The 24491-nt window shown below is 48.3% G+C and overlaps 1 protein-coding gene across 3 annotated transcripts in view; it reads right to left on the reverse strand.

Moving 5' to 3' along the window:
• PHC2 (polyhomeotic homolog 2) overlaps positions 1-24491 on the reverse strand; it is a 646847-nt gene that overhangs the window by 119521 nt on the left and 502835 nt on the right. Inside the window, exon 11 of one of the 3 annotated variants that reach the window (XM_078643026.1) lies at positions 7394-7495. The exons of the other annotated variants lie outside the window; for them this stretch is intronic. Coding sequence (XP_078499152.1) covers positions 7394-7495 — 102 coding nt within the window. The remainder of the gene's footprint in view (positions 1-7393; positions 7496-24491) is intronic. 3 annotated transcript variants of the gene reach the window in all.

The raw sequence follows: 24491 nt of genomic DNA on the forward strand, positions 1-24491 counted from the left end.
AAATAGGGAAAACAAAGTAGGGGCCAATACACACCCTTGTCTAACACCTTTAGAAACTGGGAATCTATCCGTAACCTCCCCAGGCTTACCCCAACGTACTTGTGCAAAAGTGTGGGCATGTAAATTCACTAAAAGTCGCACCAGAACAGCGGGCATACCCAGCTTCAATAGGCATTCACACAGCTTGGACCTAGGAACGAGGTCGAATGCGGACCTTAGGTCCACAAAGGCTGCGTACAGCTTGCCCTTCCCAAAAACAACTGTCTTCCAATATAGGAGCACAAAGCGGAATGCTTGGTCGAGGGTGCTCACATGGGACCGGAAGCCTGCCTGCAGAGGTGTGAGAATATCAAAATCCTGAATCCATTCCTGAATCCTACCTAATACGAGGCGGGCTATTATTTTTTGCACCGCATCAATGAGGCTGATCGGTCGGTAGTTTGAGGGAACCGAGCGATCGCCTTTCTTATAAATTGGTAGAATTTCTGCCCCGTACCAGGAGTCTGGGACCTTTGCACCTGACGCAAGAGCATTTGCCACATGGCAGATGTACGGGGCCCAGAGATCCTGATCCTGCAGAAATACATCAGCAGGAATACAATCAGGGCCAGGTGCTTTACCTCTCGGGATTGATGTCATAATATTTCTAACCTCAGAAATAGAAAACGTGAGTGATTCCTCAGGGACGGAGCATGGGAGGTCAACCAAAACAACATTGTTACTCCTGAATTGTTCCTCAAAAAAGCTTACCCACTGTTGTTGACCAACATGTGCTGGGCTAGGATGATCTTCCTGGCATTTCCCCCATTTTAGTAAGTGCCAAAACTGTTGCATGTTTCGATAGCCACAAGCTTCAGTCAGACTTACCCACCGGTCCTCATCCCAATTAGGTTTAGCCTTGTTTAGCTTCATTGTAAACTTTTCTACAGGACCTAACTCGACCATGGTTTTTAGATTTAATAGCAAAAAACAAGTCCCCTTGTGTCCGTCGACACTCGTCGTCAAACCATGTGACTACTCTAGGCTTCATCTTCCTGTCCTGTTTAGGGATAGTCTTAATAAACAGCTTTTTAAGGCCCCGAAACAAATCGGTATGTATACTTGTGAGATTTGCATTAATCTCATCCTGCGACCCGCAATTATTCAAAAGCTCCAAAGACCTGGACACTAAAGTTCTAATCTCCTTTCTCGCCCCTTCATCCACAGCAATTTTGGGCCAGCGCACCCTTCTCATATCGTTACTTAGGGTAACCTCAGCTGGGACTACATTTGACTCACAACTCTTGGTCTTTTGAAAGCCTAAGTCCCTTAAAGCCAATACAAGCGGTTCGTAATCACTTTCGGAGCGTTCAATAATTTCCATATCAACAACTGCAGCCCACAGCTGCACATCGACTAAGATATAGTCGATGCGACTGCTGTGTCTGCCGTTGTTGAATGTGTGCCTACCCTTCCTGTCTGAACTTACCCTACCATTAGTTGCTCTCAGACCCTGATCTAGGCACAACCCCTTAATAAACGTGGCGGAACAAGACCATTTCCCAATCGGTGGTAGATCGAGCTGTGGTATTCCCCACGTCATGTCTTCTTCCTCTGTAAGGGAACCATCATCAATGCCCAGTGGCTCGAAGCAAGTGTTAAAATCCCCCAGCACGACCATGTACCCTTCTTCAGTTACATTAGAGAGGAAGTCGTCCAGGAGGAGAAGGGTTGGTGAAACCCGTCCACCCTGGAGGCCGCTAACATAGATATTAACTAAAAGGATATTAAAGCCTTTGGAAGATCTAATCCTTATTATTAGTATGTCTGGGCTGTCTATGGCAACTTCTTCCGCCCATACACCCTCACATTGACGGACCCAAGTTGTCAACCCTCCTGCGGGGCGACCTTTTAGTCCTTTTATAGCGGGTTTACTAAAATATAGAAACCCCACCCGAAACACCGGCAAAAGTGCCCATGTTTCTTGAAAGGACCAAACATCCCCTTGATCTATAAAATCCACCCAATCAGGGATACACAAACGGGACTCAAGCCCAGCTATGTTCCAACCTACACACTTAGTGTAGGCAGAGTCCAACAAGGGGGGGTTTGTTACCGCGAGCTGGACTAACGCAGTAACTGGGGGAATGATTGAGATATTATCTTGTGCCGTTATTGTACTAACGCTAATACAAGGTTCAGAACACTGAGCAAAGGATGAAACCTCCAAACCCCTATCCACTGATGCCAAACCCCTCTTATCCCCTGTATTACATAGAACATTCCCAACAGTGAGTCAATCATTTCCATCAAGATAAGACAATGGAGCATATCTCCCAGCGGAGATCAAGGACTCCACGCTTAGCAGGTTTTGACGGCCCCGGAGATGGATGTTGTTAGACCTGGGTACCAAAGGTGACACATCAATGCTAGGGCAGGCTTTAGGAAAAAAGTCACAGAGTTCCCACGTTACAATAGGGCCATCACCAACTTGTGGATGCCAGCCTCTGAGAAATGGAATTACGTGGGTACTCCTAAAGTTAACAATTACCAGATCACCCGATATATCTTTAGTCCTGCAGCCAAGCCACCCCACCCTTCGAACATTTAAGATACGGCCATCTATGGAAGAAGGAAGGGGTCTGTTCTTGTTAAGCCAGAAGGCTACTTTATTTTTTAACTCTTGATAGCCTTCTGTTTTCCCTTGTTTAAGTTCAGGAACCCCCGATAACATACTCACAAAGGGCACCGCCTCTGGGGGGAGGTAGATTCCGGAATTTTGATTCACCTTCAACTTTGTAACAATGGGATCAGGTTTTTTGTAGCCAGAGGGACCTTGTTTAACTAGAGGTGTCTGAATTTGTGTTGGCCTCTCTGTAGGTAGAATTTCTACTCGTTGCAATAAAGGTACAGAGCTATTTCCATCCTGATGCTCAACAGGGGCTTTATCTGCAGACCTATCCACTTCTACTGGAGAGGGCTGGGTTTTAACTAGAGCCATCAGTCTAGCAACTTCTGAGGTAAGTGCATCTATCTTATGCAACAGGGGGGATATGATTTCTACCATTTTTGTCTCTAGTTTAGACTCGAAAGCGCCCAGTAGGAGTTCAAATTGTTCCATGTTTGTACTACAGTCTACAGCAGTTTGCGGTGATTCAGATCCCCCATGTTTGCATTGCAAAGCTTTTCTTGGCTTCCCACCACCCCGTTTGGTTGGCACTTTCCTACAGGCCCTGACGGCTCTCGGTGTTTTGGAGCAAATCTCAACTGGCCCGGGTGAACCAACTGGGCTAGCAATAATATCAAGAATTAGATCTGTTGGGGGTGGGTGTACCTGGACGTCTGTCACTACCATTCCCCTGCTTCCTGAGTCAGCGTTAGCCTCAAGGGGGGTCACTATTGTATCAGGGAGGGAGCTAGGGAGCAAAAGCCCCGTGGAACCAGATTTCCCTAGTGAAGCTCTCCGATCACTATTGATTTTGGAGACCACTTTTACTAAGTAGTTATCAAGTGTGGATACTCCAGGGCCCTTGGTGGTGTTTTTACAATGAGACATATTTACACAACGTGATTGAAGTGTAAACCAGGTGAATAACAATATTGAATAACTACAAGCTACCTAATTGAACACCTCCAAAAGCACACTAGCCAGACACACTAATGGAATAAGGGGCAAAGAAACTGTGAAATTTGAGCCTTTTTAGAGTCACACAACCAAACTTATGCTAGCCTAAATCTGAAAAAGAGGAAATTACTGTACAACCAAAGTCCATTGCCCAGTCCGGTCTCCTCAGGCCCGCCCTTTGCCCGGGCTTAGCCCGGCGCGTCCCGCACGCGTCCTCGTGGGACGAGGGAGCAGGCGGGTCTTTATGCGCCTCCTGGCGCGTGGGAAAAACTGTTAGTGTAAAGGAAACGTGGCCCGGGAAAAGTTCAAGATTTATTTTTAAGAGTATGTCCCTCAAGCCAGGGCAATGGAGAATCCGGGTCCGGAACCAGAAACAATTTTAAAGTTTTAATAGTCCCAAACAGTTGAAACGAGCTCCAGAAGTACACTGGTTGCCTCTTACAGTTACTAGCTGCCGCTAAAATGTATCGAAACGCTAAGTTTACCCAAACTGCGGCCGCTGCTTGATTGTATGCAGCTTCAGCGGCAGAGGGAAACTCTCATCAGATCAGTAAGGTTGGCCCAGTGGTAGCAAGAAACAAATATGCAGAGCGATTGGAGAGCAGGTGAAGCACCGCAAGCGTTATCAGCGTTATCAGCAACAGCAGGCTCTTTCAATTTCACCCTGCTACAGTGTATCCCGAGTCCATTTAGAGACGCGGTGCCGCTCACCTCACAGCCATGTAAGAGAGAGGCTCCGTTATCGTCTCCGTAAGCCCCAGCAGTGATCTGCAGTAATCTTCCGAAATCCCTTCAGAAATGCCGAACAGCAGACTCGGCAGTCACCCAGGAATTCTCTCGGCGTGAGCACAGACGCCCTGCTCAGCACGCCAAACGCCAAATCGCAGCAGTCGCCATTGACCTCAAGGCGAGAGGGGGAGGAGCCAGAACTTAAAGTCATAACACCTCTCCCACCCATATAATAATAATAAAAATTATTCTACGAAAAAAATATATATAATGCATTAAAATGCAAAGGAAACTTAAAAAGATGTTGAAAAGAAATCCTCTAACCACAAATACCAATGCAAGTTTCTAAACAGTTCTACAATTCACGTTTTGCAACCCAGTATAAAATAGGTATAATTTCTCAACATAATCTTTCAGATAAATAGGTGGTCTGCATACTCAGACTCCTACTCAACAAGCCCCCAACTTTCTCTCTAATACCATTACCAGGGCCACTGGAATTATGTGGCACATATCGTAATAGTTTTACTCCGTTGTTTCATCATTTTTGAACTTGGTAACACTTTCTGGGCATTGGCAGCTCCAAATTATGTGGCAGAAGAAGGACAAATTATGCGGCACATATAATAGTATTACTCCATTGTTTCATCCTTTTTGAACTTGGTAACAATTTCTGGGCATTGGCTGCACCTCAATAGTACTAGTTGTATAAAGCTGGTTCTGCATTGACAATACCAAAGTAAGGTATAGTGTGCAGGGAGTCCCATGAGGTATAGCAGAGGCTAAATTAGGCATATACTAACAGTCCTCTTTGTGGTAGTGTGGGTGAGCAATTAGGCTTATCAGAAGGGTGTGTTAAGCATTTATTGTATTCACTCAATCAAGGACTGATTTCACACACTCAGAGACCGAATCAAGACCAATTGGGTAAGTATAAAAAAGGTATAATGATGTTTTATTTTTGGTACTAAGCAGGACTTGGTACAGGTAGGTAAAATGTACTTGCAATTGTTAGACTTTACAAGGTAATGCAAGTAGAAATGGATTTGCAATTGTTAAAGGTTTTTATATGCTTTAAAAACAGATTAAATTACTTTTGGATTACATCGACTACTCAGGGTGGTATGCTTAGATACTACACTGTAGATTCTATAATACTAGGTAAGTAAGACTTTTTCAGGTTTGCAATATAGTTACTTTTCTTTCATACAAAAGTTGAGCTTGACAACATTTTTAGATACAAGACTCGTAACATTGGTTCCTATGGGAGAAGAAGGATTAACAGTTCTCAGGTAAGTAAACAACGTACAAGTTAGAGTTTTGGGGGTCAGGACCAAGGTTCCCCAAGGTCCAGTTGGGCACTCAAGTTCCACCGCCAGCGGCACTGGGGCGGCCGGTTGCAGAGGGCAGGGGCCCATGGTTAGCAAAGGGGGCTTTTGGTCAAGGACTGCTTATGAGAGGAGACTTGGCTGGGGGAGCAAACCTCATGGGTTTAGGATCAGCACTGCAGGAGCCAACAATCGGCACAGGAGCTGCACCACCGGCGGCACAGGGGAGGCTGGGTGCAGAGTGCCAAAGCGACATCGGGGGCCCTGTGAATTTCAATGGAGATCTCTGGTTTGGCAAAATTGCTACAGGTTTGGGCAGGGAGGTTTCCTTAAGGCGACCACCAGCAGAACAAGTAATAGGTGTTCTTGGGGGATGCATGGACATCATCAGTTGGGCCACCCAAGGCCGTGGGGTGGCAGGTGCAGGGGTGTCTTTTGGCATCGGGTTCATCTTATCAGCTCTGGTAGGGGGGGGGGGGGCCTTCAGGGTGAGGTTGCAGGCGTCAGCTTCAAGCTTGAGGAAGGTCGGGGATCACCAGATCCCAGGTCAGGATTGCTCGGGAGACCTCGTGGTGATGGGCCACTCAGGCCGTGGCGTCTGGTGCAGAACCGCGGAGCCGCCTGGATCTGCGTTCTGGTCTTGGAGTCTTCGTTGAGCAAATCCGTTGCTCACAGGAGACAGAGTCTTTAAGTTGAGTGCAGGGCTGGTCCTCCAGGCTCTGGGGGGCTACTGGACATGCCGGGGTTTCCGCTGTTGTCACGTCAGAGTCGGGACAGCCCGGTAGGACTGAGCTAAAGCAGTTGGTGTCCTGTTCTTCCTGGGTTAGCACAACTCTTTGGTCCTTCTTCTTTCTTCCTTGAATCTAAGGGGACATGGTTCAGGGTTGCCCCATAATACTACATTTACGGTCATTAACGGGGTGTACAGATCAGGACCAATGTGTCCCTTCCTTGGGGTGGATACCCCCCTATTATACCACCCTTCAGTTGGAGGGGGACATTAGCCTCTTCCTAATTGGCTGGGTCCCCCATCTTCAAGATGGAGGGGACTGAGATGTGTGCTTCACCTCTCCTCCCCCCACCTGGGGCTATTGCACCCTACTAGAGGGGTAACTTACCTAGGACCTAGGCAGTGGGTTGCAGGCATGTGTGCCATGTCGACTCCACGTTTCTCTACACCAAAACACGCCGCCTGCAATGGCAGTTTGTGGGTGTTAAGGTACAGGGCTTCTAAGGGTGGCACAATAGGTGCTGCAGTCCTTAGATGCCTTCCCTGGTCACAGTGCCCCTGGTACCCATGGTACCTTTTACAAGGGGCTTCCCTATGGCCGGAGATGTGCCAATTGTGCATACAAAGGTACACCTTTGGCAAAGAACACAGGCCCTGGGAACCTGATTGAGAGGACCCCGGACACACCAAGTGCATCATGTATCAGGCAAAAAGTGGGGGGTAACCAGCAAAAAGGAGCACTTTCCTACACCAGTTTAACCCCAAAATATAGCAATAAGCAACAAAAAGGTGAACAGTCCAGCTTTGGAAAGGGCTTTCCATTGCATGGCCACATGTGCCGCTGCATTTTTAGTAACGTTTGAACCATTTGAGCTGGCAACAAAAAATATTTTTGTTAAAATCTGCAGGTTATGTGGCCCACGTGGCAAATCTATAATTATGAAAAAAAATCATGGCTGCACAATCGCATAATTCCAGTGGCCCGACCATTACTAACATTACCTCTCATCTCCCTCCTGTCACCTATCAAGTCACTGTCTTCCATCATTATATACCCACTGATGTCTTTGGTACTGCAATGTGCAGGCAAGCTCCAAACACTGGCTGCAGAAGAAAGGACAAACAGCATTACAATTCTTATGACCCCTGCATTGTTATAAAAGCTGTTATATTTTTTGATCTTTCAAGTAAGCGAATATGATTGTATGCATTTTCAAGATCTAAATTAGAGAAACATCTCATTTATATTAGGCAATGGGAAGTTGTCTGATACTATCTCTTGATTCACACTTCTCAGGTCCCCACAGAAACTTAACCAGCCATCTGTTTTTTCTGTGATGACCACCTGAGACGGTAAATAACCATTACTTCGCATCTTTTACTTCGCACTTCTTTTACTTAGCATTGTCTTTTACTTCGCATGCTTTTACTTAGCATTGTCTTTTTCTTCGCATGCTTTTACTTAGCATGCCTTTACTTCGCATATGCCTTTACTTAGCATATGCCATTACTTCGCAGGAGAAGAGTGGATCCATGGTTGAAGGTGAAGAGAGGGACCACGGGCAGAGAGGTAAGTGGGGCAGTGTAGTTAGGGTAGTATAGTAGTGTATGTCTAGTGTAGGGTGTAGTGTTTTAGTGTTTAGGGTAGTGTTGTGGTGTATGTGTAGTGTAGGGGGTAGTGTTTTAGGGTTTAGGGTAGTGTTGTAGGGTATGTGTAGTGTAGGGGGTAGTGTTTTAGGGGTTAGGGTAGTGTTGTAGTGTATGTGTAGTGTAGGGTAGTGTTTTAGGGTAGTGTTGTAGTGTTTTAGGGTTTAGGATAGTGTTGTAGTGTATGTGTAGTGTAGGTTAGTGTTTTAGGATAGTGTAGTGTATGTGTAGTGTAGGGTGTAGTGTTTTAGGGTTTAGGGTAGTGTTGTAGTGTAGGGTAATGTTTTAGGGTAGTGTTGTAGTATATGTGCAGTGTATGGGGTAGTGTTTTAGGGTTTAGGATAGTGTTGTAGTGTATGTGTAGTGTAGGTTAGTGTTTTAGGGTAGTGTAGTGTAGGGTGTAGTGTTTTAGGGTTTAGGGTAGTGTTGTAGTGTATGTGTCGTGTAGGGTAGTGTTTTAGGGTACTTTTGTAGTGTAGGTGGTAGTGTTTTAGGGTAGTGTTGTACTGTATGTGTAGTGTAGGGTAGTGTTTTAGGGTAGTGTTGTAGTGTATGTGTAGTGTTTTAGGGTAGTGTTGTAGTGTATATGTAGTGTAGGTTAGTATTTTAGGGTTTAGGGTAGTGTTGTAGTGTATGTGTAGTGTAGGGGGTAGTGTTTTAGGGTAGTTTTGTAGTGTATGTGTAGTGTAGGGTTTAGGGTAGTGTTGTAGTGTAGGGTAGTGGTTTAGGGTAGTGTTGTAGTGTATGTGTAGTATTTTAGGGTAGTGTTGTAGTGTATGTGTAGTGTAGGGTAGTGTTTTAGGGTTTAGGGTTGTGTTGTAGTGTATGTGTAGTGTAGGGGGTAGTGGTTTGGGTAGAGTTGTAATGTATGTGTAGTGTAGGGGGTAGTGTTTTAGGGTTTAGGGTGGTGTTGTAGTGTATGTGTAGTATAGGGGAAGTGTTTTAGGGTTTAGGGTAGTGTTGTAGTGTAGGGCAAGTGTTTTAGGGTTTAGGGTAGTGATGTGTATGTGTATTGTAGGGTAGGGTTTTAGGGTTTTGGGAAGTGTAGGGGGCGTGGAGGGTAGTGTTGGTGTGTAGGGAATTTTTTTAAAAAAAGAATCTTTATGCGTAGTAAAATCCTGCGAAGTAATGTACTGCTAAGTAATGCCAATTTAATGCTTTTAATTCATTTTGCGAAGTAATGGTATGCGTAATAAATTATTGCTAAGTAAAGGCATTTGCGAAGTGAAAACTTCGTAGAAAAGGCATGCTAAGTAATAGCATGTTAAGTAACGTCATACATTCCGTGAGACACCCAATTAGAAGCTTCCACTGGCTAAATTACACCCTCCCCCAGCATGTCACCCAACAATGTTTCACTTGATGTTTCATTCGGATGGCTCCTTTCCTGAGCTTAATCTAATGGACATAACCTTTCAGCTGATCCAATTCTTCTCGGAACACATCCTTGACTTCTTCAAATATACTTTCTAGATTAGTTTCCCCCACCACCATCACTTGGTTAGGCGTCGTGGGATTTTGGATAGTATGCAGATTGAATTGGTGTACCCACCCCAATATTAGAGGTCCACTCTCTGCCACATACACCTTGCCCATTACCTCACACAACTCAAATTTGATAGGCGTAGACAAGTAACCAAAAATGTCTATGATCTACCCCTGATACCCCCACAGGATTGATATCTTTGGGGGACTCGGCAACATCTGGCCATTTTTCCCAAAACAATGTTCTAGGAATGATGCTAAACATGCACACTGAATCCACCATCAAATCCAGTTCCCGCCCATTTACCAAGAAAGAAGCTACAGGACGGTTTCTTCTGCCCTCACAATCACCATTGTGCCCCACCATTTAAATGCGATCTTCATAACTGTCTATGGGACCATAGCACCGAGTACCAGGGTGCAGGACAGACTCACCGGACATACTCCGCCGCCGCTGGGGCCCACACGCTGTTTGTTCCGCCTGCCGCCGCTGCCATCCACCTGCATGGCCGCCGGCGAACTACAGCTCCCAGCAGGCCGAGCGGCAACCTTCCGGTTTCTGCGCGCCCGGAGGCGCTGAAAACAGAGGAGGCGCCCTCCGTGTCGCGGGACGCGCGCGGGACCGCGCCGGGGGTACGCCCGGGCAAAGGGCGGGCCGTCTGTGGCCGTCAGAGGGCCAGAGGAGGCCGGGCTGGGCCACGGACCTTGGGTCTTTTCTTCGGGACTCCTGAGAACCGTGAGTTTGTTTTTGTTGGGTGTTTTCAACAGGCTGCTAAATGAGCCGGTCCGAAATGGCTAAATTACATTCTTCCTAAACGCCATCATTACCTGGGCCGATAGATAACTACATGGTTAAAGTGGTGAGCAAAAGCAACACAGCACGCCGTATGTCTCTAAGCCAAATCAGCCCGCCTGCCTCACCAATAAATGGATCACTACTACCAGAGTTTTGTGATCTGGTTTCAGGGGGTGCACAATGTACTCAAATAGAAGCAGACATAGACACATTAGCCATTTCAGTACCTACCGTGGAGATATTAGATAATTCATTGATTTCCACAATCCAACCTTTACCAACATTGTCTCCGGAACCCACTCCAGTACACCCGCAGGCAAGAAGAAAATTGCGAGCGAGAGCCTGTAGAGGGTCACAAAATAATCGGGGAGGGCACAAGAGAGTTAAGAAGGCAGTCGTCATGCTGGATGACGAAGTAGGAGCCCTCCATGACAAATCAAACGAGGGTGTTATGACCAAACTGAACAGTGATCAAACCGACTCCCTGATTGACATGTTTGTTCTGAAAATGGAGACTATGTTTAAACCATTGGCAGACAGAGTCGAACAGGTCACAAAAGAAGTATCCAGATTGGGTACTCTCCTAGCCTCCCACTTGGCTGCCTCACAAAATTCACAAAAACCAAATGTTAACACTAAATACGCTAAGGGTCCTGTTGCTCCCAGTAAAGGGGTTGTGGACAGAATGGACCAGGTCTCAAAGGAGGTTTCTAGGTTGGGAGTTCTCTTATCTGCACATTTGTCTTCATCTAAAATATCTAGGAACACTAATACGGGCACGGCAGTAAATGAGGGGGCTACAAGTTCCTGCAGTGAGGGACACAAGGCAACACACAGCACGCCAGCTGTAACACCCGTAACATTTGCTCAGCCACCTAGCAATCAAACTGTTCCCCCACCCATCTTGAGGGCTAACCCGCAACCCATTGCTGCTGGGAACAATTCGGGTCTGAGGGTAGGAAAGCAAAGACCTCTAGTCAATCTTCCACCAGATTGCGCCCCGTATATAGTAGTGCTAACCAATGTTCCCGGGGTAGATTCGTGGGCGAATGATGCAAGGGGTGAAACGATAAAGTGGTAGCATGGCTGAGTAAATATTGTGGCTTCCCTGTCACATTTTGTAATGATATTATATCAACACGCAGAGTGAGCTGGATAGGTAATTCAAGAAAAACGATGAAGGGGGATTGCATCATCGTAAACTTTAAGCACCCACAGCATGTAGCTACTGTTCTGCTGAGGGCTGCTTCTTTACCAATTACAGATGATTTTATATGTGGGCGCCCCCTTGGGTTTTTCTACAATCACCTTAGTAACATCTCTAAACCCCACGCAGCACAACAAAAACTATTTACATCTTCTTCCATGCAGAGTACTCCGTCATGCGCCCACCCTGGCTATCCAAATTCCCCACCATTAGATTCTTACTGCTACAGTTTGTGTAGGCCAAATCTTCAATCAGAACAAATTCTTCCATTGTGTAATCGGTTCGCGCCTTTGGCATCTCTGGAGGAAAATGATTGACTGGTAAATAACTCAAGGCTTAACTCACAATCTTGCAGAATCATGACCTGGAACATCGCCGGGATCAGGGGTAAAGGTGAAAATGAAATATGGATTGATTTTTTGAAATCTTTTGACATTTTGGCATTTCAGGAGACCTGGGATACACTGAACAGCTTTTCTTTGGATGGTTACAGACATTTTTTATTCCCGCCACAAGTAGTGTGGCAGGTAGATCCAAAGGTGGACTATTAAGTTTGTTTAAACTCGATTTAAAAGGAGTGTTAACCCAGCTTGAGTCAGGTTGCCGAAATTGTCTAATTGTTGAATTGAATTCCCCCGATTCATCCAATATTTTGTTTATCAATTTTTATAATGCAAACGCTAACGAAAGTACCAGATATAATCTGGACTACCTTGATAATTTCTGGTCAGTCTACAGAACCAAAGTAAATTGCTTTGAGATAATTCTCTTCGGTGATTTTAATATTCATCCCTGTACTCAGTCTTGTACCAACTCAGTAGAAGAGGGACCTCCCTGTTCTACAGTTACGCATTTTGAACATACAAAAAGAGGGGCGGCACTTGAGGACTTCTTGGTGGAGTGGAATCTGTATGAATCAGGATGCGGGGAGGGTGAAAACAAGGTCCCTACTTTTAAAGGACTTGGTGATGGTACAATTATTGATTTTTTTGTTGTTGTCCTGTTATGTATTAGGTAAAGTTGTTAGATATAAAACAGTGGTCTCAGTTTTTAGTGACCACAATCCGGTCCTAGTAGAGGTATTGTCCAGGGAATTTTTAACCATGAAATCAGTTTTACATACGGGAGGCCAAAATGTGATCTCTACCGACCAAGGTCGTAGGTTAAAATGGTCGAATTAATCCTGAAACTGTTTTACAGGATGTCTTGGCTAGGGCGGAGGACGATGTAGCTATATGCTTAGACTCAGAGGCATTAGGTACCCAAGTAGTTATGGCGTTTGATAATATCTGCAAACAGATCAACCAAAGATTAACTGGGGTAAAGGGGCCCCTCAAACATCACGTAAAGAGATGGTTTGATCACTCATGCTCAAGGGCACCTGCTGATTTACTTAAGGCCCTGAAAACTAGCCCAAAAGACCGTGCCCAAATAGCTATGTTAAGAGTACGTTATAAAAATGCTATGCAAAATAGGAAGAACGAGTTAAAGGAAAAGGCCTGGTTAAAGCTACTTGAACCGGAGACATTAAAAAATAGTAGTAAATTCTGGGAAGTAGTAAACCAGCCACTTTTCTCAAACGAGGAGAATCATGCCCTGAGTCAAATATTCCTGATGATGCATGGATTAAACATTTTGGGAATATATACTCTAACTCTGCCCAGCAAGACCCTTTAAATGATACCACCTATAGCAAGGAGGGTTCCCGTGTTACCTTTGAGGTCTTAGAAGTGGAAAGGGCGATAGACCAGACCTTGATAAATAAGGCACCTGGCCCCGACGGGGTCCCTGCCGATATTTTTAAATACGCCCCAAAATTGTGGTTGAAGATCCTATGTAAGGTTTTTAATGCACTAAATCAAAATAATATCCCAGCATTGTGGAAAGAATCCATTATCGTCCCAGTCTTTAAGAAGGGCAGCAGAGTAGATCCAGCCTGCTACCGACCGATCTCCTTAATAGACTCATCCGTTAAAATCTTGGGACGGGTCATTTTGTACAAATTACAGGAGTGGCTTGACGATAAAGGGATATTGTCAAATGTGCAATATGGATTTAGATCCAGAAGAGGTACTATGGATCAGTGCCTTAATCTCCAATTGCTGGTCGATAAATATACCAAGGCCAAGGATGGGTCACTATACCTGGGGTTTATGGACCTGTCCTCGGCCTTCGACCTTGTAAATCGTACAAAACATTGACTGATTTTAATTGATCTAGGTCTTGACCATGCTCTGGTAAATTTTTTAGGGGACCTACATTCCGGCCTCTTGGCTTCTGTCAGGGTGAACACAGAGGGGCGTTGTTCTAGCCACTTCAAATCAGAAAGGGGGGTCAGGCAGGGGTGTATCATTGCCCCCCTTCTTTTTAAAGTCTACATAAATGCCCTTGAACCCGTGCTTAGGGAGGCCACGCTTGACATCCGCATATAGGGGAACTTGGCATACCGGTTCTCCTGTATGCGGACGATGCGGTCCTCCTGGCACGGACCGGGGTTGGGCTCCAACGTTTGCTGGACGCTTTTGGCCTTTTTATGACTTCCCTGGACCTCAAAATAAAAAAAAAGAAATCTCAAACCATGATTATGGGAAGAGATTCCAGAAAGAATAACTTGAAAACGTTTTTCTGTTGTGAGGAGGAACTTAGCAGAGTCCCTACATTCCCGTATTTGGGGATTACCTTCGAGGAGAAGGGAAACTGGGGACAACAGATCAAAAACAGAAATACTGCTTTTGCTAGAACCTCCTCAGCAATCATGGGCTTTAGTAAAAAACTGGGGGCTAGGCCCATCGTGGCTCTGTTGAACATTTATAAAGCTAAATGCTTGACAGTTGCCACGTATGGTAGCTCATTATGGGGTTACAGCACTATAGACTGTCTACAAGTTACTGAAAATAAATTTATGAGATCGATTTTATCAGTGCCACAGTCTACCCCATCTTACACGATTCACTCTGAGCTAGGGGCCGGTTTTATCACAGATATGATAAGAGTGGCCCCCTTAATATTTTGGCTGAAGACATGGTTGAATGACTAACTCTCCCTGAATCATGTTATCCTTAAAGACTGCCTCTTACAGGACAATATAAATAAAATCAAGTGGTTATCTTATGTCAAACAGTGGTTTTACAAACTAGGGAGACCGGAGCTCTTTTTCTCACCAGATAAAATAACCCGTAAGGACATAGCATTAATAAAGGGGGCGATGTTACAGACTCTGTCCTTAAACAGAGAGGAAATTGAACTCAGAAAACCCACTGTAAGGGCTAACCTCATTGTTGCCAATCCTCCAGGACCTGAACTTTATCTTGTTTTAGTTAATCGCTCGTACCACAGGTTTCTTTTAACACGTTTTCGTTGAAACATGATTCATTTGACCTTAGGTTACTTTTCTGAATGGAGCAGTCCTGAACAGGCCCCTCCGTGTTCCTGTGATAATTTTTCAACGCAGGACACACACTGCATTTTTTGATGTTTTGCGATCACTACACGGCTGGAAGGACGAAGTTCCTTGTTCCTATCCTTAAGGAGTTAGGGTTTTTCCAAGTTAAACCCGCTCTCCTATATTTACAACTATTAAACAGCCCTAGGGTTATTTTTCATGTTGCCAGCTACCTGGTGGGCGCTGTTAGGGTCAGGAACCAGAGAACGATAAACTGTAACTGATTGTATTTTTTTACAGATGAATTTTTTGTATTGTATATATTGTCTTTTAATTGTGAAATGTAACATGGCAGCTAAATTTTACGGTAAATTGGTTTTTCCTTTTTAAACTTTTATGAAATTTGTGGGATATTTTTAAAAATGTGAATTGAAATTGTTTTTAAAGTGTATTTGATTGTATTGTATGCATCGCCGTCTTTTTATGATATTGAATTATCGAAATAAAGTATTTTGACTGACTGAGAACATCTCCCATTTCTGTTATGGCTAAACTCACTTTTAGCAATTCCCTTGCGCACATGCGTATAATGCCTGCAACGTCCACACTTTAGACACTATTAGTGGCAAAACAGGATTTAGAATCACTTAAGTGAAAATTGCTTACACACCTAAAGCAGGTCCTTTGACCTTGTCTTTGAGCAACGACTTTCTTCTATATTTTTCCAATACTTATTTAACACACCAACACATTCCTGTTGCCCTTCTTCCTTATGTTCTGATGGACACACCCCCTCCTTTAGCCGCGTCTCTTTTCCCCATTTCCCAAATACAAAAATCTGACTCTTGCATTGTTTCAGCAATCTGTATAGCATCTGTCAATGAGGGATTTGTCGCTGCTTGCAATCTTTCCCGTTTTTAGGTCGAGCAGACGTACTCTCAATGCGTGAGCATTGAGAGTGTCTGTCTCGACAACTATTGTTGCCCGTTAATGGGAATGTGGACACCGATGTGGACGAGCGTTTCCTTCGCGGTTTTCACCGCGGGAGCACGCGTCTCACCCGCGCATGCGCAGAGTAACTCAGCCATTTTTTTTTTTCCCCAGCCCCGAACCGAATCAGGTATCAGAGCGCTTTACATATAGGCAGCCCCCACCCCCCACCCCTCTGCATGCGCACACACAGGCGAGCGCATGCACACGCAGGCACACACATACAGGCACACGGCACAGACACTCGCTCACACACACCCCCCTCCCCCACAGTCACACACACGCACTCCAGACACATACACACACGCACGCACACACACATCCCGCCCCCCCCGCACTCGCGCGCGCGCACACATGCTCCCCCCCCCCGCTCAGCAACCCACTCACCGGCTTCATTCGTGCGGCGGCTCTCCTCAGCTGCAGGGCCTGGCAGCAGGACTCTTCTTCCCTCCTTCGGCACCCGCAGGGTAGGCTCCTGCCAGCTCCGGTGCTTCAAGCGCGGCTCCGGCTCCTGCCAGCTCCGGTGCTTGAAACGCGGCTCCCATCGCGGCTCTTCCGTTGGGAGGCGGGGTAGGCTCCCGCCCTCCTACTTCCTGTTTCCTGTTGTCGCGCCGGCCTGCCTGACTTCCTGGTCGCAGGCCGGCACAGTGACGGCGGTGATTTGCGGTACTAATTCATTTAGTTATTTATGCATTTTTATATAGCGCGGACTTTACCCGAAGGCGGGATTTATTTCTTTATGTATTTATGCATTTTTATATAGCGCGGACTTCACCCGAAGGCGGTATTTATTTTTTACTTATGTTTATCTGGTTACAATTGGGTTATAGAATTTTGAGTAACCCATGAGTGGTGTTTCTCCACAGCTCCACGTCTCCTGGAGACGTCTTATATCAAATGATCTTAAGTGGGTTTCTGATTCAGGCTCTAATGCAATCTTGCCTGCTCCTGCGATGTTCCACGGTGTCAGAGTAATCTTACTGTGGGGCATACAGTAGGCGCTCTTGTTGATAAGTGGATGCTAGGATCGCTTGTGAAAAGCTTCCATTAGCCCGTTGGTGTTTAAGTTACTTGGTGTTACTGTTACCCGTCCCTTTCCTCCCACACGCGTCTGAATCACAGTGCCTTAGACTAGTGTTCCTGACACACATTCTTGACACACAGGTGCACGGGCTGCAGACACGGCCTTGTGACGCGCTTTGGGAATCCCGACGTGCCTCTGAGCTTGAGGCCTCTTCCACCCCCTGGTGTGCAGTGATTCTATATGTGGAACGTCAGCAGGGATGATGGAGTGGATCGAAGCTTGAGGCTGGTGCGCGTCAGCGCCGTTCCAGGCTCGTGCGTCTTCCTGCTGCGCGCGCTTCGTGAAAGAGGGGAGAGGCGCCTGTATGCTTTCAGAATAATCCATCACTTGATCCATATCACACAGCAAACGTACTGAAAGAAGCAACGGCTAGTCTGGACTCAAGAGTCGTCAACAAACCATCTTGTGTTGCTCATTCACATTGAGCCTCAAAAACACCACATAAAATCCGGATCACAGAGCATCATCTCGGCGAGAGCACAGAGCATACCAAGCTACGGAATCACAACCTCAGTGCACGTGACCTCTCTGCTACTGCACAGAACATCTCAGTCATTTTAGGTGGCTTTATAGCCTGTGCGAGCCATATCACGACTGTTGTTCAGGGCTCCTCAACCGACGCAAAAGCCACTGAACAGTTAATCTCTGCAATGTCTGCAACACCTCAATTAGTGCGAAGAACATCCGAGTGGAGCACTAATGAGCGCAGTCAGAGCAGAGAGGGTCTCAAATATTGCACCACATATTTCAAACACTGAACATAGCGTCGCTGCCATTGCAAGAGCCTCTGAACCAAGCACTTGACCTCTTAATTAGCGCTCACATCTCAAGCAGTGCATAAAGCATCTGAGCCAGCACAAGGGGCCTCGCATTCAATACAGCAACTCAACCACCGCACATTGCAGTGCACCTGGCATCATAAGGAGTGCACAAGGAACGACAAACAGTGCTCATAGAACCACAAGCAGTGCACATACCACCACAAGCAGTGCACATAGAACCTCAAGCAGTGCACATGGCATCACAAGCAGTGCACAAGGAACCACACACAGTGCTTATAGAACCACAAGCAGTGCACATAGAACCTCAAGCAGTGCACAAGGAATCACAAACAGTGCTCATAGAACCACAAGCAGTGCACATGGCATCACAAGCAGTGCACAAGGAACCACAAACAGTGCTCATAGAACCACACGCAGTGCACATAGCACCACAAGCAGTGCACATAGAACCTCAAGCAGTGCACATAGAACCTCAAGCAGTGCACATAGCACCACAAGCAGTGCACATAGAACCTCAAGCAGTGCACATGGTATCACCACAATTCCATTGAGTACTCTAACCTTTAAAAATAGCATCTGAACTATTACACAGGACATTTCACCATTGCACAATTGTAAATGCACGTTGCACTGATCACATGTGCACAAGGCTTCTCACCGTTGCATGGATCTTCCTGATCATCACACAGAGTAGTTAAAGCACAGTGCATAGTTTCTCAGCCAGTGCACAGAACATCTTGACAACTGCACAGATCTGACATTTATTTGCACAAGACTTCTCAACCATTGCACTGAGAATCTTAACCCTTGTACAGTGTCTTCTGATAATGGCACATAGTATTTAAATCATTGCACATAGCGCGTCAGCCGTTGCACGTAACATTACAAGCAGTACACATAGCATAACCACCATTCATGGAGCACTCCAAACTTTACGTAGCATCTGAACTATTACACAGGACATTTGACCACTGCACATATGCAGTTGCACGTTGTACTGATCACCTCAACATGTGCACAGAGCTTCTTAATCATTGCACAGAGGGGTTCAACCATTGCACAGATCTTCCTGATCATCATATATCATATTTAAATCACTGCGCTTAGTTTCTCAGCCAGTGCACAGAGCAACTTCACAACTGCACAAATCTCACATTTGCATAAGACTTCTCAACCGTTGCACTGAGGATCTCAACCAGAGTACAGCGCCTCCTGATCATGGCTCAGACCATTTCAGTCATTGCAGCTCAGCCAGTGCACAGAGTATCCTTCTCTAACTCCCTGTTCTATTCTCTTCTCCTGTGCTGATCTGCTGCTCTCTTCCACCCGCCTCCTTCTTTAACTCTCTGTTCTTTTCTCCCGTGCTGATCTGCTGCTCTCTTTCACCCGCTTCCTTCTTTAACTCCCTGTTCTCTTCTCCTGTGCTGATCTGCTGCTCTCTTCCACCCCACCACCTTCCTTAACTCCCTGTTCTCTGCTCTTCTCCTGTGCTGATCTGCTGCTCTCTTCCAGCCGCCTCCTTCTTTAACTCCCTGTTCTGTTCTCCTATGCTGATCTGCTGCTCTCTTCCACCCGCCCCCTTCTCCAACTCCCTGTTCTCTTCTCCCGTGCTGATCTGCTGTTCCCTTCCACCGCCTCCTCCTCCAACTCCCTGTTCTCTTCTCCTGGGCTGATCTGCTGCTCTCTTCCACCGCCTCCTTCTTTAACTCCCTGTTCTCTTCTGCTGTGCTGATCTGCTGCTCTCTTCCACGTACATCCTTCTGTAACCGCACACACACATACATACAACCACGCACACACACTCATCCACACACATACAACACACAACTACGCACACACACACACAACCACACACATACAACCACACACACACAACCCCCCACACACAACCCCACAAACACACAGAACCACACACACAACCACAAACACAACCACAACAATACACCTACCCACACATACCCACAACCACACCCAACAACACACACAACCACAACCACACACAGACAGCCACACATACAACCTCACACAACCACACCCAACCACACACACAACCACACCCAACCACACACACAACCACACACATAACCACACACACAACCACACACACAACCACAACCAACCACACACACAGCCACACACACACAACCACAACCAACCACACACACAGCCACACACACACAACCACACACATCTATCTATCTCCCTCACTTTATCTGTCGCCCTCTCTATCTCTCGCCCTCACTCTATCTCTCGCCCTCACTCTATCTATCGCCCTCATTCTATTTATCTATCGCCCTCATTCTATTTATCTATCGCCCTCTCTATCTGTCTATCGCCCTCACTCTAGCTATCTATCGCCCTCCCTCTAGCTATCTATCGCCCTCACTCTATCTATGGCACCACCACAGCATCACTCAGGGGCACCACAGCATCACTCAGGGGCACCACAGCATCACTCAGGGGCACAACAGCATCACTCAGGGGCACCACAACATCACTATGCGCTACCACAGCATCACTGATCGCCACAGCATCACTCGTCGCCACAACATCACTCAGCGCCACCAAAGTATCAATCTGTGCAACCATTCAACAACAACTGGTGCAAATATGTTCTCTCAATGTTTCAAGCTTTATTACAAATGTCACAAAAAGATGTTAATATTTCACTTCTGTTCTTGGATTTTCATCGCAATAAAATACACTGAACATAATCTTCACAAAAGTTATTTACAAAAGTTTAAGCTATTGCCATTATAAATTACAATAACTTTTATTTAAGTATTAATTATTTAAAAAAATTTAGCCATTGTTATTTGTAATATCAATACATCTAAGTCACGTAAATACAAAACATGTTGCATTACAAATGCTATAGGTGTCACATTTGCAAAAGATAAAAGTATTGGCATTGTAAATGACAAAGCTATTAATTTCGCTATTTTCAAAACCAACACATAAATAAAAAATGTGTCATTTACAAGACCAATAGTGTTAGACGGGGACCCTGAGGGTCGGCCGGATACCGAGGGAGAGATCCCCGAGGGGGACCGTCTCCGGCGATCGTACAGACAAGTACCCTCCCTCCCCACAAACAGGCACCACACCAAGTCGAGTTCAAGGCTTTATATAAGGTTCTTAAGGCAAGGGTATCAGCGATACAGGATAACTTGGACCCGGGGGTCCTCTCACTTCTAGTCTCTGTAGGGAAAGGGGGTAGCGGGACAGTCTTAGTACCGGATCGGTACAGGTGGTGGTAAAAGGCGAGCTCACAATCCTCGAGCTGGAGGGTCTGTGGATCGGGCCGCGGCAGCGCCAGCAGGCCAAGGTGATAGTCTCATAAAGCAGAGGGCCGCGGCAGCGCCAGCAGGCCAAGATGGTTTCACGAGGCAGAGGGCCGCGGCAGCGCCAGCAGGCCAAGATGGTTTCACGAGGCAGAGGGCCGCGGCAGCGCCAGCAGGCCAAGATGGTTTCACGAGGCAGAGGGCCGCGGCAGCGCCAGCAGGCCAAGACGATGGTTTCACGAGGCAGAGGGCCGCGGCAGCGCCAGCAGGCCAAAACGATGGTTTCACGAGGCAGAGGGCCGCGGCAGCGCCAGCAGGCCAAGTCACGGATGAGTTCTTCTCGGGTCTCTCGACTCCAGGATACAACTGCCTTCCTGGTCTGGTCCTGCCCCAGTTATAGGTCTGGTCCCCTTTGATGTCCGGACCCTCGCGCCTGGGGGCCGGGAGGTCCGGGATGAGGGAGTCCAGACACCCAGCAGGGGGGTGGAGCCAGCGCCCAGGCGGCCTGGGGTGATCGACACCTGGCGGAGGAGAGCCGTTGACGATTCCTTCTCCCATTGACTCGCCAAGTGGTCAGTCTGCCTCCTGGGGGGAGGTTGGTGCCTCGATGTCGGGCCCGGCCGGGCCCAGGGTGAGGGTCGAGTTGAGGCCACGCGGCCTCGTGCTGCAGTGCCCCAAGATGGCGGCCGGGTCGATGTCGTGGGGTAGATGGTGACCCGGGCCAGCTGGGTCCGGGGCTGGTGTCTTGTAGTGGAGGGATTGCAGGGTACTTCGGGTGGTCGTTGGTGGACTCTGGCTGGGGATGCAGGGAGAGCCAGGGTCCTGGTCCCATTGCGGGGAGGGGGTACAGCTCGAACATGCGGCCTGTCCAACATGCGTCCCCCCCAGCTGAAGGCGGGGAGAGTCAGCCATCTTCCTGGGGACTATCCTCGCTGAGGCGGAAAAAGCGTGACAGGCCGTCGGCGTTGGCGTGGTCCTGGCCTGGACGATGTTCCACCGTGAAGTCCATCTCCTGCAGGGAGATGGACCAGCGCAACAGCTTCGGGTTCTCCCCCCGCATTTGCATCAGCCATTGCAGGGGTCGGTGGTCTGTTTGCACCCGGAAGTGGGTGCCGAAGAGGTATGGCCGGAGCTTCTTGAGTGCCCAGACTACGGCGAAGGCCTCCCTCTCAATGGTGCTCCAGCGCTGTTCTCGGGGCAAGAGGCGTCTGCTGATGAAGACCACCGGATGGTCGACCCCTTCGGCGTTGAGTTGGGAGAGGACGGCCCCCACACCCTGATCGGAGGCGTCCGTCTGTACAATGAATTCCCGGCTGTAGTCGGGAGCCTGGAGCACGGGGGCCGTGCACATGGCGGTCTTTAGCTTCTCGAAGGCTGATTGGCAGCCCGGGGTCCAGTTGACGGTTTTGGGGCTCTTTTTGGAGGTGAGCTCTGTGAGGGGCCCCACGATGCTGCCATAGTCCTTCACGAACCGCCGGTAGTATCCGGTGAGCCCCAGGAAGGCCCGGACCTCCGTTTGGCTCGTAGGGGGTTGCCAGGCCTGGATGGCAGCAATCTTGAGTTGGAGAGGGGCCACCAGCCCGCTTCCCACTTGGTGTCCCAGGTAGGTCACGGACCCTTGGCCAACTTGGCACTTGCTGGCCTTGATGGTGAGCCCGGCTTGCTGGAGGGCGAGTAGAACCTCCCGCAGGTGGCGGAGGTGGTCGGTCCACTGGTGGCTGTACACAGCAATGTCGTCCAGGTAGGCGGCGCTGAAGTCTTCCAGGCCCGCCAGTACCTGGTTTACCAGCCGTTGGAACGTTGCCGGGGCGTTTTTCATGCCGAAGGGCATGACTTTAAAGTGGTAGTGCCCGTCTGGGGTAGAGAAGGCGGATCGTTCTTGGGCCCTAGGGGTGAGGCCGATCTGCCAGTAGCCCGCTGTTAAGTCGAAGATGCTCAGGTAGCGGGCGGCCCCCATCCGGTCAATTAGCTCGTCTGCCCGGGGGATGGGATGAGCGTCGGTCCGGGTAACTGCATTCAGCCCTCGATAGTCCACGCAGAACCGGAGCTCAGGGGCAACGCCCGGGGCAGCTGCCTTGGGAACCAGGACGACTGGGCTCGCCCAGGGACTGTCTGAGGGTTCGATCACTCCTAGGGTCAGCATCTTGGACACCTCGGTCTGGATGCAGGCTCGTACCCGGTCTGGTACGCGGTATGCTCGGTGTCGAATAGGAGGGCTGTCCCCGGTGTCCACATCGTGGAGGCACCAGGGGGTGACTCCGGGGGTGAGGGAGAACAGGGAGGCGAACTGCCTCAGGAGCGTTTGGCAGTCTTGGCGTTGCTCCGGGGACAGGGCCTCGGAGAGCTGGACCCCTTCCACTGAGCCATCCTGCTCGAAGGCCCTCAGTAAGTCCGGAAGGGGTTCGGAGTCTTCTTCTGTCCCAGTATCGGTAGCCATTAGGAGGCTGAGTTCGGATCGCACAAAATGGGGTTTGAGCCTGTTGGCATGGAGGACCCGTAGGGGGTTCCGGGCAGTCTCCATGTCGATTAAATAGGTGACGGGCCCCTTGCGTTCGATTACCTTGAAGGGCCCGGACCATCTGTCTTGGAGGGCACAGGGCTCAACCGGGGACATCACCCAGACCTGTTGTCCAGGTTCGAACTCAATGGAGGACGTGTGCTGATCGTACCACCTCTTCATGTCCTCCTGACTGGCCTCGAGGTTGGCTTTGGCGGTGTCTCGGAACCGCCGGGTCTGGTTGCGGAGAGCCAGGAGATACCGGTAGATGTCCGGGGGAGTTTTCTGGGGAGGCTGCTCCCAACCTTCCTTGACTAGGCTGAGGGGGCCCCGGACGGGGTGTCCGTACAGTAGTTCAAAGGGGCTGAAGCCGAGGGACTTCTGCGGGACCTCCCGATAGGCAAACAGGAGGCATGGCAGCAGTACGTCCCACTGGCGTCGAAGGGGTTCTTCTAGACCCCTAATCATCCCCTTGAGGGTGCGGTTGAATCTCTCGACCAGTCCGTTTCCTTGCGGGTGATAGGGGGTCGTGAATTTGTAGGTGACCCCGCATTGCTGCCAGAGGGACTTCATATATCTGGAGATAAAGTTCGTGCCCCTGTCACTGACGACCTCCCGGGGGAACCCCACCCGGGAGAAGATCCCCATCAGGGCCCGGCCCACCACGGGGGCCGTCACAGTCCGAAGAGGGATGGCCTCGGGATAGCGGGTGGCGTGGTCTACCAGGACCAGGATGAACCGGTGTCCTTGGGCTGTTCGAGGGTCGAGGGGCCCCACAATGTCTATTCCCACTCGTTCAAACGGGGTGGTGACGACAGGAAAGGGTTGTAATGGTGCTTTGATTTTTCGGCCACTTTTTCCGCTGGCCTGGCAGGTGGGGCAGGCCTTGCAGTGGTTGGTGACATCCTTCCGCATGTGGGGCCAGAAAAAATGGGTCACCAGGCGG

The sequence above is a fragment of the Lissotriton helveticus genome, chromosome 5_1 (assembly GCF_964261635.1).
Source record: "Lissotriton helveticus chromosome 5_1, aLisHel1.1, whole genome shotgun sequence".
Lineage (NCBI taxonomy): Eukaryota > Metazoa > Chordata > Amphibia > Caudata > Salamandridae > Lissotriton > Lissotriton helveticus.